We start from the raw sequence: 15,425 nt of genomic DNA, 5'->3' as shown, positions 1-15,425 counted from the left end.
AAGTCGGATTTGCCATTGGGTTTTAATTGGGTTCAACTCACGGCTTCTGAAGTCACGAGATAATCAGTCAGGATGTGCCCCTTCCCTCCCCAGTCACCTTCCCAGACTTGCAGCTTTGCTCACAGTTCTCCCAAAGTCCACAGGAAAGGGAAAAGCCCAACAAATGCAAACCATAACCTGGATGGCTTCTGTCCCCAGCCAAGCGGGGAGCACTCGTACCACGGTGTGCCAGGCTCCTTGCCCCACACGGGAGCACTCCGATGGTCAGCTCAGTGCCGGCCGTGGAGACGGCAGCCAGCCCCGATGTACCAGAAAGCGTCTACGGAGAGGGGCGACAGTCACACGTCAGGGAAAAGGAGACAGCGAAAGCGTTATTGCTGTCCATCACACAGCTCCGGGTAGCGCTCCTGGGAGAGAAGAGGGGGCGCCCACACGGCACTCCTCAGCACCCCGTCCTGTGCCAGGCACGGCCGGAGCAGCCGCGGGCGCTGGGGTGGCCGGGTTCCCAGCACTCAGTAGTAGCGGTTGAGGCTCCTGGTGCCCGGGATGTCGGGCTGGCCGTTCATCCAGATCTCGCGGATGATGCGCTCGCGCTCCTCCAGCCGCTGCGCCCGCTCCAGCTCCTCGGCCGAGGTGAACACGTTCATGTTCAAAGTCCTCTCGAACCTGCGGTGCCTGCGGGCCGACAGATCCGAGGCCGCGTCGGAGTCGTCGTCGTCGCTGTCGCTGCTGTCGCTGTCGCTCTCCCGCTCCCGCGGAGGTTTTTTGGCGGAGGAACGTTTGCAGTCAGTGCGGCAGGACACCCTCAGCACCAGGGCCAGCAGGGTCAGCACCAGGCCGAGGCACACGCCGGAGACGAAATACAGGGCGGCCCGCTCGGGGTTTTCTGGAAGGGGAAAGCAAACAGCGCCTGAGAAGTTCCTTCTCTGTGCAAACAAACACCAGCAGTGGTCTCCAGAGGGGCACCGCTTCTCATGGTCCCTTTGGCTTCCCAGCCCTCCTCCCCCAGGGCAGCAGGGCCCCGCGCAGAACATGACTAGCTGCAGGTGTCTTGGAGCTCTCTGGAAGGAGCGACCCAGAGGATTCAACAAATTAAATGCCAATTCCAGTTGCTACAGGAGTGGGGTTGAGACCAAAGCACAGCGCAACCAGGAGCAACTGAGCGCATCTTTCTGTCACATCCATTACCACTGTACAGAGAACAGTTTATTATCAAGCTTTACACTCTCTCTGTGCCGTAGCTCAGCTGAAACAGCAAGCCTTGCAGTATGGAAAAATGCACATTATTTATTCATACGTTTCTTCTGCTTATCTAAGGCGAGTGCCCTGGCTTCCTGCACAGACCACCAAAACGAATACCTGTGCTACACGAGCAGTGCTGGGCTGGAGAGCTGGCAGGATGCGTCCTGCAGAGCTGCATCTCTGATACAAGACGGCTCCAAAGGATCCGCAGTACCTTTTGAACCAGGAGGTCTTGTTTATTTAGCACGGGGTGGGTTCTTTTGGTTCATGAGATTGCTAAGAAGTGTAATTGCAATAAATGCTGCTACTGCAGTTGCCCTGGGCTAAATCACCTTATTTCATGTTTGCAAGCACCCCGGATGGGTGAAGATGAACCAAGCAGAAATGCCAAGGCAGCTCTGTTCTGCTGTGTCTGCTGGAAGTCCTGAGTTCAGGGGTGGAGTCAGCTCCCCAGAGGAGCCCAAATCCCCTGAGCTCAGTGGTGAAGCTGTACTAGCCCCCATCAGCTGAAAGAATGAAGTTGAAAAATTAAAGGACTCAACTCTACCTTAACCCCCCCTATGTTATGCTTTTACATCACTCTCCAAGCGATTTCCTTAAAAGAAGAACTGGAAAGCAGCATGAGCAGGGAGCTGGACTAGCTGATGTCCAGAGGCCCCAAGCAACCTCAAGCAGTCTCTGATTCTGTGGCCAGAACCCAGACACCAACCTGTGCATGGCTCAAGGCATGCACGTTCAGTGCTCCACAATGCTCTTGGAACAGTTACATAAACAAGAAGTGTCGGTGTTCTGCACTTCTCTCCTACCAAATGCATCTCAGTGAGAAGCCAAGGAAGAGGTCATGGCAGTCTGAAGTATGGCTAACAAAACATGAGACTTGCTAGAGTGGTTAATGGGGAAGGCACAAAAGAGGCATAAGTCCAGCCTGCCCTGCTCTGGCTGACAGGATGCCTGGCACACTGTCCTGAGCACCACATTCCTGCACACACATGGGCTTGATTTGGTTGCATTAGTTCCACTGTTAATTCTTTTTAAAGCAACTCATAAAAAAAACCCACTAGGTTGAGCCTGAGACAGAAACGTGGTTTCTCTTCTTCCATTTGTATCCATGTCCTGCTTCTCATTTCTCCTCCCTACTCCTTTTTCCACGCTACTGTATACTGCTCATGTGCAAGCAGAGTCTCCATTGCTACTTAAGCAACCATTTTTCATCCCTGCTCATCCTTTTGTGTACAGCCCTCCATGCAGCGCGAGGGTTGTGATCGAATCTTTGGGCTACGCTGGCATCTGTGAGCTCCTCCAACCACTCTGTCAACATCTGGGATGTTGTCTGGACTTCCTCACGAGCTGTAACCCTCCACTCAAATGCAGCCTTGGCATTGATCATGAGTACAATCCACTTGCACAGCAACATCTCTCTTTCCACAGCAGAAAGAGCAACGTAAGCTAAAAAACAGGAGCTCTGCTTCTCTCCCAGCTGAAGCAGCCAAGTCAGCAGTACTGCAGATCTGGGGGGGCTGATTAGTGAGCCTCCCCCTTGGCACATCCTCCTTGCTAAGGACAAAAAGGGGCATCATCCAGAAAACGGATGCTCAGAAGCTCCCAAAGCTCAGCGGAGGCTCACACTCATCATGCCCACAGTGACACACCTCAACCTCTTTAGAAGCGTATGGATATCAGTAGCAGGAGTTAACAATATTTTATATGTATTCATGTGTATGCATACCCCACTACCCCACTTAGCACACAGATTTTGACCAGTGGAGGTTTTTCTTGCACTGCACTGGATGACAGCTCAAGGCCGCTTTTCTCCTGCACTCCTGGAGGACCCAGCTGCTGTCAGTCTCTTCAGATGGGGTTGCCTTCCCTCTCTGTGGTATTTCTCATTCTGAACTGAATGCATTGATGAAAATGTCACTGTTTCAAGCCTGAATTTAATCACTGCAGACAAAAGATATACATTCTTTGTAAACTCTCTATACCAACCCACCATTTTCTATCCACTCAAACTGACCAGAAATTAGAAACACATTTTTTGTTTTCCCAACCAAACCAGCAGCGATTATGGAGCCTGTTTCCTGAGGGCTAACAATCTGCTGGGAGCATCAGCCCAGACTGCCATTAATTCCCCAGGAAATGCCACAGGCCAAGGCTGTTACTGCTATTATAACAAATCGTTTCAATAAATAAAATGCAATCTAGGCATTAGCGCTGCCGGCTTCGTGCACTCAGAAACCTCAGTGGGGAGGGAGGGAAATCTCAGCAGAAGGCTCAGAGTTAAGGACAGACACGAACAGGAGGAGTCCTATCTTCTTGGGAACTTACAGTCAGCCCCACAGCCGCCCAAATCCCCTGGCCAAGCAGAGGAAGCTCCCCGGGAGCCCCTTATTAAGAAAGCTCAGGCCAAGCAGTTGGAATGGTCTCCCCCAGGTTGTTTTTAGGAAGCTCCTTGTTAATAACTTGGCAGCAATGGTTTAGGGCTTAGGGAAGAATAAAACAGGGATTTGTGGAGGTTTCCCTCTAACTACTTTAGCCTGAATACAAAACTACAGTAAGTCCTCCATCCAAAGGAAGGCACTGGAAGTGCTCGGGTGCAATTCGGACATGTAATATTTATATAAACAGAAGGGTAGTTCTGGTCTTGCTGGTAGGCTGTGACTGCAGAGGCAGTTCCAGCTGCCACTGAGAGTAGTGAAGTCTTCCCAAATACTCAGACAGGTTTTGGATCAGGTCTGTGACACAGAGCACGACTGAGATTTACAGACAGGGATTGCATTGAAATATAATCCTAACAGTAACAAAAGCTGGCTTTCGAATTAAGGGCATCCCTCAGCCCTTCGCAGGACCACACTCTGAATAAGACTCATCTGTGTGATCAGATGATAAATTCACCTCTCACAAGCACTGCTGACTCTCCCTCCATTTCTGAAGAAAGGTTTTCAAGGCTCTGGAAGCTGGGTAACACTTAGCTGGCCGTGATACTGCTAACCATGGTGATGGCTGCAAACAGATCTGACAGTGGAAACCAACTCTCCCACAGAGAGGCTTTGCTTCCCACTTTGCTGTGATTTTTTCACCCCTTGGTTGTCAACAGGAACATGGCAACTGCAACCAAAAAGATGCTAGAAGTGAGCCCAGAGGCTTTCACTAATACTGGTACTCATCCTCTCTGTGTACTGTAATACTCTGCATGTGCCAACTGTGCAAATAACAGAGCCTGCAGCTCTTCACCTGCAGCTTCCCAGCCAAACCTGTCATTTCGTGCAGAGGAAGCAAGCAGTGTGGCATGGATTCTAGCATTCTCCTCAGGCCAAGAAACACTGCGCTGCCAGGAGGCAGAAAAAGCAGCAGAGTGGAAGACTTCTCCTTCCTGATCCACACAACACCCAGTGCCCCTAAGTAACTTTTCCTGGTGCTGGGACAGAGGTATATATTCTCAGACCCACAACAACAACAATAAAAAGTACACGCATCTCCCCTGTCTATTGACAATTTGCTTTTACAAAGTCCACTTGAGAGCCAACTCACCAGCACAGGCAAGTCCTGAATAGCAGTTTCAGTTTGCAGAGTGCACCCGAGGGATATTTCAGTGTCATGAAGCAGAGCACTTCCTGCATTATGTTTCCCTGTGGTGCAGAGGCTGTGGTCAGGAGTGGTGGAAGATGTACGAAATAAAATCTCCCTGGCCACCCAGGCCCCTGCCTCTCCTATGCAACTACAGCAACTCCTCTATGGGCATCAGCAGCTGCTGTGACAGAAGCATTGCTGCCCCCTTCAAGGCTGCAAACTTGGGCAAGCACAAACATTTCCAAGTGTTCTGCTGCTCAACGTCTGCAACAAGAAGAGAGGTAGCTTTGCAGTGCCTTAGTTTTATGCCAATTGTATTTGTGTCCTGTGACACATCGTGTCTTTGAACACATAACATAAAGCCTCCTCCCCATATTAACATATAGCAAAATATACCACACCAAATCCATCCTCCTTGCTAAGAGCAAATGCCTACATTACAAACAGCAAATAAAGAGATTGTCGCATCTGCAGTTTCAATCCATGGGACAGTCACCAATTCTTTTTGTGATAAATAGCAAACTGAGCCTACATACCACTGAGATTAAAATTCACCTAACAGTCATGGTTAAGTGCACTGGAGAACATGAGCAAGAAGCTCTCGAACTCATCACTGGGGAACACAAAGCAGTGCAGTCTGAGTTTTACCACTCATCGGACAGGTAGTGAATCTGAACATGACACAAGGAGACCACTCTGTGAGAGGGTAAGCAAGTAAGTCCCATGTTAACAAGACAGTAAAGGCTGTCGTTTTTAGGGATGCAACAAAGAAGGCTAAGGCCCTCGTGGAATTATATCTTGCAAAGGAGGTAAAGGATAACTAGAAAGGTTTTTTTGTTTTTTGTTTTTGTTTTTTAAGTGTGTCAACAGTAGAAGGAAGACTGGGGAAAATGTGTGTCCTCTACTAAACAAAGTGAGTGTCTTGGTAACGGAGCACATTGAGAAGGTGGAGCTCTGAATGCCTTCTTTGCTTCAGTCTTCAGTGCTAAGACTAACCCTCAGGAATCCCAGACCCTGGAGGTGAGAAAGAATCAGGGGAAAGGAAGACTTCCCATCAGTTGAGGAGGATTTGGTCATAGAGTGCCTAGCCAAAATCAATGCACATGAAGTCATCAGCCACAATGGGGTGTACACATGTGTGCTGAGGAGCTGGCAGAGCTGACTGCTGAACCTCTCTTTATCATCTTTGAAAGGTACTGGAGAATGGAAGAGGTGCCTGAAGACTGGAGGATAACCAGTGTCATTTCAAAAAGGGCAAAAAGGAGGATGCAGGAAACTACATGTCAGTCAGCCTCACCTCCATCCTTGGAAAGGTGATGGAACAACTTGTTCTGGATACCTCCTCTGAGCAATTGGAAGAGAAGAAGGATATCAGGAGTAGTCAACGTGGATTCACCAAGGGGAAATCGTGCTTGACCAACCTGGTAGCCTTCTGTGATGTCATCACTGGTGGAGTAGATGTGGGGAGAGCAGTGAGTGTTGTGTAACTTGATTTCAGCAAGGCATCTGATATCATCTCCCACAACATCCTCACTATGAAACTTAGAAAGTACAGGACGGATGAGTGGGTGGTGAGGTGGGCTGAGAACTGGCTGACTCAGAGAGCTCAGGGGGTGGTCACCAGCGCTGCTGAGTCCAGCTGCAGGCTGTAATTAGCAGTGCTCCCCAGGGGTCGGTGCTGGGTCCATACCTACTCAACATCTTCATCAAAAACCTGGATGAAGGAGTAGAGTCCACAATCAGCAAGTACACCGATGATACAAAGCTGGGAGGAGTGGCTGACACACCAGTAGGCTGTGCTGCTGTTCAACAAGACCTGGACGGGCTGAGAGTTGGACAAGGAGGAACCAGAGGAGGTTTAACAAGAGCAAGTGTAGAGCCTTGCACATGGGGAGGAATAACTGCATGCATCAGTACAGGTTGGGGGATGAGCTGCTGGAGTGGAGCTCTCTGTGCAGAGAAAGACCTGGGTGTCCTGGTGGACAGCAGGTTGGCCAGGAGCCAACAGCGTGCCCAAGAAGGCCAATGGTATCATGAGGTGCATCAAAAAGAGTATGGCCAACAGATCAAGGGAGGTGATCTTCCCCCTCCACTTTGCCCTGGTGAGGCCATATTTACAATACTGTGTCCAGTTCTGGGCCCTGCAGTTTAAAAAAGACAGGGATCTGCTGGAAGGAATCCAGTGGAGGGCCACAAAGATGATGAAGGGCATGGAGCATCTCCACTATCACAAAAGGCTGAGTAACATGGGTCTGGCCAGCCTGTGGAAAAGAAGACTGAGGGGATCTGATAACTGTTCATTAACATCTGAAGGGAGGTGGGCAACAAATGGATGAAGCCAGGCTCTTCTTGGTGCTACACAGCAACAGGACAAGGAGCAATGGCCTAGAACTTGAACATAGGAAGTTTCACACAAACATGTGGAAGAACTCCTTCACAGTAAGGGCGAGGAAGCACTGGAATAGGTTGCCCAGAGAGGTTGTGGAGTTTTCTTCTCTGGAGATACTCAAGACCTGCTGGGTCAGCTACCTGTGAGACCCATTGTAGGGAACCTGATTTAGCAGAGTGGTTGGACTTGGCAATCCCTTGAGGTCCAACTCCTGCAATTCTGTGAAAATGCTCTTGCCAAAATTGACATCTTGGCAAGGGGAAGAATTGAGGCCTTGTGCACCATAAAATGATTGCAAGGTCAAAGAGTTGTGCTATGGTAAATAGAAGCAAAGTCCACGGGGCATAGTCAGCAGCCCTGAACCGTAGTACAACTGCCACCTACTACAAATCCTAAAACTTTCTCCTACCTGTTCCTATGCAGATGGGGAAAATCATGTTAACAGCATTTTATTTTATATTAGTGATGAGAATAGAGGCCTTTTTTTCCACGTCAAAAGTAGATGTAGGTAAGAGAGGGGAGAAGTATGACAGACAGAAGATACAGTTAACGTTTGCTTTTCCTAGTCTTTCCTTAGGAAGTCCACACAACAAAAATATATCCCACTTGGTCACCTTTTGTGAAGAACATCACTACTTGCATTTAAGCTGCTGGCTTCTGCAAAGTGTCACCAACAGCCAACCCCAGTGACACCACTCAGTGTGTAGAAAGCAGAACTTTTCATTCCATTTTCATGGTCCTTTTAGAAGGATCCTTCACTAAACGTGCAGAAAAACTGTTATTAAGCTACTCAGTGACTCCAAAATGAGAAGCCCAGAGTAGTTACTTCAAATCCAAATATTTGTAGCAGCATGGTGGCATCTCAGCAAGAGCAGGGCACCAAAAATGCATCAGCATGTGTTGAATCAGCAAGGCTGAATGTCACAAAGATGGGAATAACTACTGCTCATGAGTACAGTTTTAGTTACACAGAATGCAGCATAACTGCATCAGGGTGGTGTGAGCAGACTGGCTACAGTACAGATTGTTAATTGCATGTTGTAAAAGAGCAGTATTACCAGCAAGGTGCATGCAAACACTTCATCAAAATGGGAAACATTCTGCAGTATCATAAGAAAAACTGACTTTAAATGGCACATTATGTCACAGCAGGCTGTAAGAACACAGGGCCTCATTCTGCAGAAAGCAGCAGAGACTGTCCTAAAACACGCTGAGCTATTGCATCGGATGCTCTCTGGGGGTCGGCTCTTCCAGCCCTGTAGTCAGTTCCTACTTTTGCCAAGGCTCCTCACAAGATAGAAAAATATTTGCACTTTGTTGCCTGCCTCTACTGGACTTCTTACTATCAGTGGCATTGACCCCAAGCATTGAACAGAGCACATGGTCTCTATTTCAGGAGTAACTTCATAATGCAGATCATAAAAGAAAGACTATTCCTCTGCTACTTGAAAGGTACGTGTGGGTGAAGGATAAACTACTATGATCCAAGGAAATTTTGTTCTAAACTACACTTAAATATACAATTAAGCAGACTCTGAAGCTACTTCATCTTCACATTCCTACTGAAGATAAGCCAAGTCCTCTCAAGCAGGGTAATGATCTGAGTGCTGCTTATTTTCCAAATTACGGGACAACAAGCTCGCCTTCCTTACATGCCAGGCTTTGATCTTCAGGAAAAACACAGCAATAGAAATAATACCACATTTAAGACCACACCGCATTTAACTCCAGATGAGAGCAAACCCAGGGGAAAGCAGAGCACAATAAAACCTGTTGCATGCTGTCTGCTACAGCTGCCATGCTCAGGCCTTTCCGGGCAGAATTTTCCGAGAGACAAATGAAAAATACCAACAGTTCAAAGAAATGGATTCAGCCCTACGTGGCTGAGATGTCGTGGCAGAGAGCCCGTGGGAGCACGGAGGGGCAGCAGCCATCAGCCCTACCTGTGATGAAGGCGTACGCTGCTAGGATGTTGCTGAGCAGTGCCATTTCTGTGCTGACACCCACGGGCTCCATGCTGCTGAACGCCGGCGGCTGTGTCTCATCCACAGGAAGCAGGACGGGGGTGCTGTCCAGAGGGGAGAAGGCGGCCGACCTCCCTTTCTTCTTCTCTGCTTTGAAACAGAAAGGGAGTGAGGAACCGGGCACGTGCACCAGCCCTGTCCTGCCCCAGCTATCCCCATCTGTGCTCAGAGCTCGGGAGCTGCCCAGCAGCACACCACCCAGACTGGTTCTTCTTTCTGGGGCAACAAAACCTGTGCAGTGAACTCCAGCGGAGCCCATGCCCTGTCTGCATCCAAACAGCATCTTCTCCCCGCTGCCTGCTGCTCTTTCATGTCACCACTCAGACACACCCACCCTCGTTACAGCAAATATATAATCAGGTTTCTTTTATCTTAGGTAAATCAAAGGAGCCTTTATCAGCAGAGCTCGTTATAAGTCAGCACATGGGCACGGAAAACACAGGCAGAGCTGGCAGCCCTCTGCTGGGGTCACGCTGCAGTGATCATTCACACCTGGCACACAGACAATGCTTTCTTCCCAGGGTGAATCTGAGTTTATGAGTTCCTCCAAAAGCTCACTCACATTCTATTTCAAGCAGACATCACTTCCCCTCTGGAGAGGTGAGCGAGCAGGAGTTAATGATTTGATTTTATTTGTAGAAGACCAGAGCTGAGGAGGCAGCTATTTGCAGGAGGCTCAAAGAGACCTTTCAGACCTTATCAGCTCACTGCCGAGTACTTCTTGCACCTTGATTTGCTGGCAGACACTCACTGCTCACAAAACACTAATTGTTTTAAACACAGAAAAAAAACTGGTGCACAGGATCCAGCTCCATCACCCACGTGGTTGTTTAAGCATCGCTGTTACAGCCTTCCAGGCTCCTTTTCCTGGGTGTCTGCTTCCAAGCAGCACACCATAAAATCACAGACTTGCACCTGGCTTCCATTTATCTGCACGTATTAAATTCAGGAAACCACCAGGTCCGTCTCCTACAATCCCACCAGTGCCCTGCCAACAAAGGACACAACGAGAGATGATCCGTGCTCTGTGTCCACTCCCTGCTGACCCAGCAAAGTGCAACAAGGCTTTCAACCTCCTGCTGGCGTGCTGGGAAGGTGAAGAGAACAGGTAATACAGGACAGAGGGGCTGAGTGCACTAAGTGTGTGCAGCAGTGCCAAGCCCTGATCTGCCTCGGAGGAGAAGCAGAGGAGATGGATGTCCAGGTGCTGCTGGAAGGAATGTGGGTGCAGCTGTATCTCTGCCACTGAAAGGCTGCATGGCCTTGGGAAATTCACACTTGACACCAAAGTGTCAGCGACTGGCCCCAGAGAAAGGTTTTCCAACATGGGTTTCTGGGTGGTAGATGCAAAAAAGAAGCTCTTGTTTTGGGACAATAGAGATTGCTGCCACAATGTACAGCAGAGTCCCCAGGGCACAGAGGGGCAAAGGCACAGCCAGCAGGAAATTAACAGCAAGTCTTTGGAAAATGTTTTTATTCAAATGTAAGCACCAGAAATACTAACACGTCCTCTAATCTTTCTTTGTATTCTCCTTGCCCAGTAAATCCATGCCTGTACGTGGCTTTTCTTTACCACACCACCACTCCCACAAAGAAATCCACAGAAAGCAGAGTGAATTTCTTCAGTCTGAACCACTGTCCCCCCAGAGATGTCCTGGGTACTTCAAAGCATCTCACATAGCACTACATATCTAAACTGTGGCAAGTGAATCCTGCTGTCAGCTGACAGACCTTAATGGAGTGGTTGTTCTCCCCACATAGCAGGTACTTAAAAGCTTGGTGTATTTGCTCACGTGGACATCTCTGACACCTCAGGGTCAGCAGACATCCTCACAGATGGGGGCTATGAGAAGGGATGCTGGAAAATTCCCACTCTTTTAGAATGGCTTCTGCCACTACCAATGACACATCTGTGTGAAACCAACAGAGTCCTGGCCCTGGGTGCCTGCATACAGGGGCCTGGTTCTAAACTAGTTACTTTAAAATCTCTTCACAACTAATGAAAAGGAAGAGCATTGCCACTGTATAATCGTATAAACCTATTTCTCATCCTAAAGGGGAACACGGGGTTAAGGTGGCTTTCAGAGGTTTCTGTGATCTGAACCTGGGTCCTCTGTATCACGCTCTCTCACTTGTCCAGCTCTGGATTAATGACAGCATGCCAATGGCCCCTCACTGCCAATGCACCCACAGCATCTGCACTGCTACGGGTTGCCCAGGGAGGCTGTGGATGCCCCATCCCTGGAGGCACTCAAGGCCAGGCTGGACGTGCTCTGGGCAGCCTGCTCCGGTGGTCGGTGGCCCGGCACATGGCAGGCGGGTGAAACTAATGATCTCTAAGGTCCTTTTTAACCCAGGCCATTCTGCGATCTCACCAGGACTGAGATTTGAACTATCCTCTGCCTTTTGTTCCAGGGTTGCATTACAAGACAGCCCCTTTCCTCGTGCTGGTTTTGAAGACCTCACTGCCTTAGCAGCCCACCTCCTGCTGCAGGTCACCTCTTCACCACGTCCACCCTTTCTTAGCTGTTCTGACTCACTCAGTCTGTTTTCCCTGTGACTTTACACCAAATCTGAGCAAAAGCATTTCAGCTAGCAGACAACGTGCCCTTTCACTTAGGAGAAATGAGTCCAGATACCGGGCTGACTTTAGCAAACAGGTGTAGTAAAAATTAGAACAGGAAGGGAGATTACAGAAACATCCAAATATTTCCTACTGTGACTTTTGAGACAATATTTCAGCAGTTAATTTTACAATGACATCCTGGTTTGAAAGGCACTGCATTTCTTTACAAATGAATGAATAAACAATAAGAAAACTAAATAAAAAAGGCATCAGTTGGAGACGTGAAGTGTTTACATGAATGAAAACAAGCCCTGCATTTCTTTCTTGTGTAAAAGAATAACCACAATCACGACATTTATTTCAGGCAAATCCAAAATCCTTTTCCTTGACTATTTTTCTCAGAATGGTCTCCAAAGTGACAGATTTGCTATTGCTGACACTGAACTGTGTGCCGTTGGTTACCCAGGTTGTGAGTTCACCTTGCCCAGAGCGCAGAGACAAAGCAGCTCTGTGCACAGCCACCCCCCCCACGCTGCATTTCAGGGAGCACAGGGCAGGGAATTCCAGGAGTCACATCATCACCGCCTCGGGTGTGTTGGGAAACACCAAGCAAAAACACTGCCTCACCCAGGAAGCGCTCCTTTATTCATAATCAATCCCTTTCTTCTACTCACCTACCCCTAGAGAGCACCGATCTGACTTCACTCGCATCTCTTTGCTTTGCATTTTTATGAAAACAGCATCACATTTCAAAGCTCTGCTGAAAAATGTCCCCAGCAAAGCAAACTCCTGCTGTGCTCGCCCCGCTTTTGATTTGGGACATAGATGGGGCTTCAAAGCACTTCTGTGACGAGTTTTGACACGCTCAGCCATGGCTGCTATTTCAAGAAATTCAACGTGAGTTTAATAGCTCACTTCAGTCAGTGCTAATGCCTCAGAACCTCTCTGACCGTGACACAGATGGGTACAAAACAGAAACCTGGATAAGGTGTAAGTTTCCATGAGGGGAAGGGAGGAGCTACCGCACCGCAGTGCGTTTGAGCCACTGTTACAAGAGTCACAGATACCTGGCAGGGCACGGCCTACACTGGGAGGAGGGACATCGGAAAGGAACACGCCGTCTCCTATAACATTGGGATCAAACACCCTTGGTCGCAGTGGGAATTGTGGCTTCTGAAATCCTTGGAAATTGATTGGCCTTGGCTGGGTTTCATGCAGAAGCTTCTTGGGAACTGAAAGAGAAGAGTAAGAAGAGCACAACTGTCAGGAATTGTCAGGCGTGAGGAATTTCAGCTGCCCAGAATGAGAACTACCACACGTCGCTATGGGTTCAGCCCATACCAATTACATCACGTGCAGAACAAGCTTCAAGCTTCAGCCGTGCTGAGAAGGACCCCTTCTCTGTTCCTACCATCCTGAGAAAGAAGGTGAGGGTTTGGCTAGCACCTTGTTTCATCCTCAGTGTAAGCAATACACAGGTGAGAGAGGTTAACGTGACTGCCAGAGCTGTGCCTGTGCATTATCGTTCCTTCTGGACCATGTATACCTTAGTAAGAAAACTACCTTCCCCTCCTTGATGTTGTAAGGTCAGATCTCTGCAGCTGTACCTCCAAGCAAAGCAATCAAAGCTAGTGCAGCTCCTTTAGTGTACACCCACTGAAGGTGAATCCACACAGTAAATTCACTGATTTGCCCTGCAGGGACAGAGCAGCATATCATCTATGGAGCTGAACCAGTTCTGTGCCTCAGCCACAGCCAACACCTGAGGCTATTTCAGAGCAAAGCGCCTTTCCATACAAAGAGGAAAAAAACACAGCACTTATATGGGTTGTTCAGCCCAGAAATTAGGGGAACAGTGTGCTGAAGGACCAAGTAAAGCAATTCCAATTTACAGGGGAGAAATATGTTTTCCCCTTTGGCGACTGTACTCTAAAACATACATCAAAGCACCACTTTATTCCTGCAGACAGCCAGCACTTCACCGTGTTAAGGATACTAGTACTGAGAACTGGCACAGAAAGCCCAGGAGAGGAGTGCTGCAGTGTCCAGCCCTCCCTCCTTCAAGCCCCATGGTCACAGCTGCTATCGTCCCAAGCTGGCTGCCTCCTCCCATGCCTCAGTTTCCCCACGGCTCCATGGCAGATTGTGCTATCTCTCATCTTTGCTCTTCACAGAGGCGTGATGAAGAGTAATTAAAAAACCAAAGCACTTTGAGATCCTTGGCACAAGTTTGAAGGAAGATTTGGAAAGCGTGCAACCCTGGAAGAGAAAGGAAATTCCTGACTGCCCCTTGCAGCTCATCAGCTGCCAAGCTGGAGCGTGAGACTGAATCACACCCAGTAAATCTCACTGCATAAGTACAAATATTCCTGGTGGGGGAAGCAATCCAACTGCCTTGTTTACATTGTGTTTTACTCGCTGTCTTTGCTGAGGCTAAAAGAATTGTAACTATATTTACAGGCTGACCTCCTGTATCAGGCTGCCAAGGCAGCAGTGCTGAAGTTCTCACATTATTAGAAGAGTCACGGTAGGTCAGGAAACAGACACAAAAACCTACTGCTTCTGAATAGCAAAAACCTGGCACAGCAAGCTGTAGTGAAATCTGAATTGGCAACTGTCCCCTGATAGGGAGGCAGCAAAAGAGGCATATCCCCTGTTAGGAACTGAACAAAAGCAATGGGGGATACCTGTGTCAAGGGAAGTCTGAGGAGGATGCAGATGGAACAATCATCTTGCAAATCACACAGTCCAGAACAGACCCAGAGCAAAGGGGAACTTGATTTAGAATCACAGAATCCAGAGAGTTGGAAAGGACCTTTAGGGGCCGTCTCATCCAACTCCCTGCAGTGCACAGGGACACCACAGCTAGATCACGTTACCTGATCCAGCCTCACCTTGACAGTCACCACACATGGGGCATCCACCACACCACCGGGCAACCCGTGACAGTGCCTCACCACCCTCACTTTTTCCTTACGTCCAACCTAAATCTCCCCTCCTTAAGCTTGAAACCATTTCCCCTTGTCCTGTCACCACAGACACTGCTCAAGAGTGTCCCCTTCCCTCCTGTCGCTCCCCTTTGGATACTGACAGGCCGCTCTCAGGTCACCTCGCAGCCTTCTCCTCTCCATGCTGCACAGCCCCAGCTCTCAGCCTGTCCTCATAGGACAGCTGCTCCATCCCTTGGATCACTTTTGTGGCCCTCTGGACACACTCCAACAGCTCCATGTCCCTCCTGTACTGAGGACTCCACTCATGAGAAGAATAAACTCATGAGAAGTAGAAACTCATGAGGTTCACCTGGGCCCTCTGCTCAGCCTGTCGTGGTCCCTCTGGATGCTGCCCCATCCCTCTGCTGTGTCAACTGCACAAGGCTTAGTATCCTCCAGATACTGCTGCATCTCAGGCTGAGGGCCTGAAAGGCATCTAGAGGACACAAATCAATACGGCCTTAAACACCTTTCATGGGTGCAGAACACAGGCTGGGTGGAGCTGCAACTTTCTTTGAACAGGTGATGCCGCCCTTCAACATTCAAACAAATGAAGAAAAAAGGTCTTTGCATAAGCACATCTAGGGAACTGAGCTTTCCCTCCCACCTTGGCACCTGTGCTAATGCCATTACAAATTCTGTGGTAA

At 48.8% G+C, this 15,425-nt stretch overlaps 1 protein-coding gene across 2 annotated transcripts in view; it reads right to left on the bottom strand.

Annotated features, from left to right (window-relative positions):
- Positions 1–274: 274 nt before the first annotated feature.
- Positions 275–15,425, bottom strand: part of EVA1A (eva-1 homolog A, regulator of programmed cell death) — a 196,531-nt gene continuing 181,380 nt past the window's right edge. The window contains exons 6-8 of one of the 2 annotated variants that reach the window (XM_065730432.1): positions 12,856–13,020; positions 9,142–9,312; positions 275–886 (exon numbers count right to left, since the gene is read on the bottom strand). In XM_065730432.1, the coding sequence (XP_065586504.1) occupies positions 513–886; positions 9,142–9,312; positions 12,856–13,020 (710 nt within the window). In that variant the 3' untranslated portion in view covers positions 275–512. The remainder of the gene's footprint in view (positions 887–9,141; positions 9,313–12,855; positions 13,021–15,425) is intronic. The other variant, XM_065730433.1, reaches the window with a different exon arrangement.

The sequence above is a fragment of the Cyrtonyx montezumae genome, unplaced genomic scaffold (genome assembly GCF_038088225.1).
Source record: "Cyrtonyx montezumae isolate F1298 unplaced genomic scaffold, pur_monq_1.0 scaffold_13, whole genome shotgun sequence".
In the NCBI taxonomy this organism is placed as follows: Eukaryota; Metazoa; Chordata; class Aves; order Galliformes; family Odontophoridae; genus Cyrtonyx; species Cyrtonyx montezumae.
This window is presented reverse-complemented; position numbering and strand designations above follow the sequence as displayed.